Genomic DNA, 3,721 nt, shown 5'->3' on the forward strand with positions numbered 1-3,721 from the left:
TTAAACATGAAAAAAGTTTAAAAAATGAAAAACCAAAGTAGCTCACGGCCACTGATTGACCTGACTCAGCGCGCGTTCGCTTCAGGCGACCTGCGGCCGCATTGAGCCGCTCGGTACCCTTGTCCTAGCTCACGGTACCCTTGTCCTAGCTCGGTACCGAGTTAGTTTGGGCCGCTCCAAACCGAGCCCAAAACGTATCCGGCTCGAAGAGTCCAACGTTACGAAGCCCAATATCTGACGGTGTGCCCTACCCAGACCCCCGTTAAAAGCACACGGCTCACGCGTCCGTCCGTCAACCAATTCGCCGACCCCTCCCGTCGCACCCGGAAGCTTCTGGAGACCGCCCGCCGCGAGAGCTCGACCGACCCTAGAGAAGCTCGAGGTAAATCGAATTCGACAGGCGATTCCACCACGAATTTCTGCTTATTTTTTTTCTTATTCTAGCTGTATGATACGATTCGCCTGGCCGAGATGAGCGTCAGTTCATCGTTTTGCATCGTCCTGGTTCGGCGCGGTTAGGGTTTCACGATTCCTGGGCGGGGATTGGCCTTGGCCGCCGCTTGGTCGTGTTTTGAACAACCCCTTGTTTATTGCAGCGCTGTGGTTATCATCGACCTTCAGTTCTTGGCCAAGTCGCATTCCGGCCCCGATTACGAGGGGGATAAACGAATTTACGGGTTCTCCTTATTGAATTTCGGTAGGCACGCTCGTTCCGTTTCGTAGTCTCGGCCTATGTGGTAATCGATTATTCTCTGTCGGAACAATATGTACAATTGTAAAGGCCGTGTTCGGTTCACTCAGAGTACAAGTGGGTTGGAAGGTATTGAGGCAGATTTAATCCCCTACAAGTCAAAGTACACCCCAATAGACCATATTGCCCGAGAGAACTTTTGATAGATAGCTATAGTTTGGCTTTATACATGACACCTACGTAGATAGCAGAAGCATGGCACCAAGAGTTGAGAAATACTGTCTGCATTTTGTCGAAAGATGATTTTGGTTTTAGAATAGGAGCGATTTTTTTCTTCTGCATATCAAGCAATAACCCTTTGGATAAACGCGTTATGCAAAAAATTATTCTTTCTATGCTGAAATGTTTCCTATTGTTTAGCAATTCACTACTAGCGTTAGCAGCACAACTTTAGCTCTTTGCAGAGCTCAAGATACCCGATCTCTTTTCAGAATCACCTTCCCTCTTCTGTTTCAAGAGCCTGCTTTTGCTACCTGATAGCTTCTGATGCCGTCATTTTTATTGTATTTATGCCAGTATGGGAAGAGGATACGATTACAGCCCATCACCGCCTCGAGGTTACAGGGGGAGAGGCCGCAGTCCAAGTCCTCGTGGTCGTGGTCGCTATGGAGGCCATGCTAGGGATCTCCCAACTAGTCTTTTGGTGAGGAATCTTCGTCGTGATTGTAGGTAAGATTGTCGTTTCTCCTTTGATTGCAAAGCAAGAGTGTTTGTTTCAGTTATAAATTAAACATGTGCAGCCCTATACTTAGTTTTTTTTTGTATTGTATAGCCAAAATCTTTTGTATATTGCTCACATCCTGCATATGCAACCAATTGACATAGCCGAAATCCGTTCAGGGTTCCTGAATTCATCGATTCAAAGGAATGCTTGCTTTAAATGATCCAATATGAATCACCTTTGCTCGTCCTACCTTTCATGGATCCCATGTCCTTATTAGGTTATGATGCATCTTGCTGGTATTTAAATTCATGTCGAGGATTTTTGATAAATTTCAGTTAAAGCTCATCAGAAAACACTTCAGTTTACTTATCAAGAGTTCTCTTTCCTATATCCAAGTGATCTTTGGTTATGGAATTGCTGTTTTTCATGCATGCTAGATGATGATTCCTGATTACTTTTGAATCGCTTATTTTTTCTCTACATCTTTTGATTGAGGAGCTTATTACTTTATTACGTATGCAGGCCTGATGACCTCCGCAGACCATTTGGAAAATTTGGCCGTGTTAAAGACGTATATCTGCCAAGGGATTACCATACTCAGTAAGTCTCCTCATTCTGCTAGTCTCAGTGGGAAATTTTATCTCGAGGCCTACAAGATGTTTGGAGATCTGATTCTTACCTGTATAGGGCACTGCGATATATTTTCACCACATAACAGTCTGTATGCATTTCACCTCTTACTTGTATAAAACATTCACCTGGAAACATGTTTGATTGTGCTTTAGTAAATTTAATTGTGTTCAGCGCCTATTGAGATTAACAGCGAACATAATTTTTTGAAGACACGAGTCTTAAGAGTACTTTTGAAGAGAAGTGAAGAAATAGAGGGTTAAGAGATATGCAAGTTATGAAGAGTTTCAAGTGTATCTTTAATCTCTGATGAGTGAAAGGTCAGCAGCCTAGTGCATGCTTTATCTGTTGAAATTGATTTGTGTACATCATCATCCAGGAAAAGGCTGTGGAAAGCAGCAGTGTGTCTGCATGATTTCTGTTGTTTTGTCTCACAAACATTTCTTCAAATAATGCTGATGTTTGTTATTTATCACAGGGAGCCTCGTGGGTTTGGGTTCATCCAATACTGTGACCCTGAGGATGCTGCCGATGCAAAATATTATATGGATGGCCAGGTTCTCCTTGGCAGGGAAATCACTGTTGTCTTTGCAGAGGAAAACAGAAAGAAGCCTGATGAGATGAGGGTCAGGGAAAGAACCAGGTACGAAATTTAGTGCATTGTCCTCGGTTCTTGTTTTGTGCATGTATTATCTGTTGTTCCAGTCTAGAATGCTGAAGCTCAATAATTTGTTTGTCTTCACTTCTGCAGCAGCAGAGGCCGTTCTTACGACAGGAGGTCACGTTCTCCTAGACGTGGTCGCTCTAGGTCACCTGGATACTCTGGCAGATCACGGTCCCCCAGCCGAAGCTACTCGCCTGCACCTAAGAGAAAGCGTTATTCCAGGTTTGTATTACCTGTTCCGCCTCCACTTACCAGGCATCAGCTGTTCTCTCAAAACAAGACAGTAACGAGTTTACCCATCTTAACAGGTCTCCAGCTCATCGTGAAAGATCTGTGTCGCGCTCTCCAGTGGACCGCAAATCAAGGAGTGGAAGCCCTTCTGACGATCGTGGTAGCAGGTCTCCCCGCAGACAGAGGTCTCCTTCTGTTAGCCAGTGAAGCAGTAGTGTAGATTAACATGAAAGTGGAATCACCTACACGACAATCTGCTTGTTGTGATGTTGGACGAACATTGTTTCAGATTTTATCATCATCCTTGTATTGTAGGAGTGCTAAGGTTGAATGGTGCTGCATTTTGGTGTTTTGCATTGGCAGATTCTTAACATGAAATATTCGATGCTTATTGAGTTCATTGCCCTGTGTTCATTTCAAATTTTAAGCTGTTTTTATTTCTCGGCCTCTGCTGTGCTTGGTTGCATTCGTGGCCACTTTTGGTAACGGGTGATAGTTATGGACTGGAGTCTTCCTAATTCTTGCTCTGTTTATTCATCTGGATAAGGATGCTCATGATAGTTTGAGTTTACATTTGTGATGCTCATGATACGTGTGTGTGTGCAGCTGTGCTGCTCACCGAAAGTATACTGTGCAGCTGTACTGCTCACCAAAAGCGTGCACACACCTGCTACTAAATTGATAGATTGTTGATCATACAAATTTCCTGAGGAAACTCCGAGATGATGTGATTGTCAATGGAGGGCCAAAGTAACTGAAGCAACCACATATCATACATGAG

The 3,721-nt window shown here is 43.9% G+C and overlaps 1 protein-coding gene across 2 annotated transcripts; it reads left to right on the forward strand.

Moving 5' to 3' along the window:
- Window positions 1–273: 273 nt before the first annotated feature.
- Window positions 274–3,340, forward strand: LOC127332269 (serine/arginine-rich SC35-like splicing factor SCL33). Of its 2 annotated transcripts, XM_051358537.2 has the most exons (6): window positions 274–382; window positions 1,268–1,420; window positions 1,938–2,015; window positions 2,524–2,688; window positions 2,797–2,931; window positions 3,018–3,340. In XM_051358537.2, exons 2-6 carry the CDS (start codon window positions 1,269–1,271, stop codon window positions 3,145–3,147), a joined length of 660 nt encoding a protein of 219 aa, XP_051214497.1. In that variant the 5' UTR covers window positions 274–382; window position 1,268; the 3' UTR covers window positions 3,148–3,340. The 2 variants fall into 2 exon arrangements, with proteins under 2 accessions (XP_051214497.1, XP_051214498.1); XM_051358538.1 differs by lacking the exons at window positions 274–382; window positions 1,268–1,420 and adding an exon at window positions 2,258–2,365 and having other exon boundaries at window positions 1,999–2,015.
- Window positions 3,341–3,721: the final 381 nt, after the last annotated feature.

The sequence above is a fragment of the Lolium perenne genome, chromosome 4 (genome assembly GCF_019359855.2).
Source record: "Lolium perenne isolate Kyuss_39 chromosome 4, Kyuss_2.0, whole genome shotgun sequence".
NCBI lineage: Eukaryota > Viridiplantae > Streptophyta > Magnoliopsida > Poales > Poaceae > Lolium > Lolium perenne.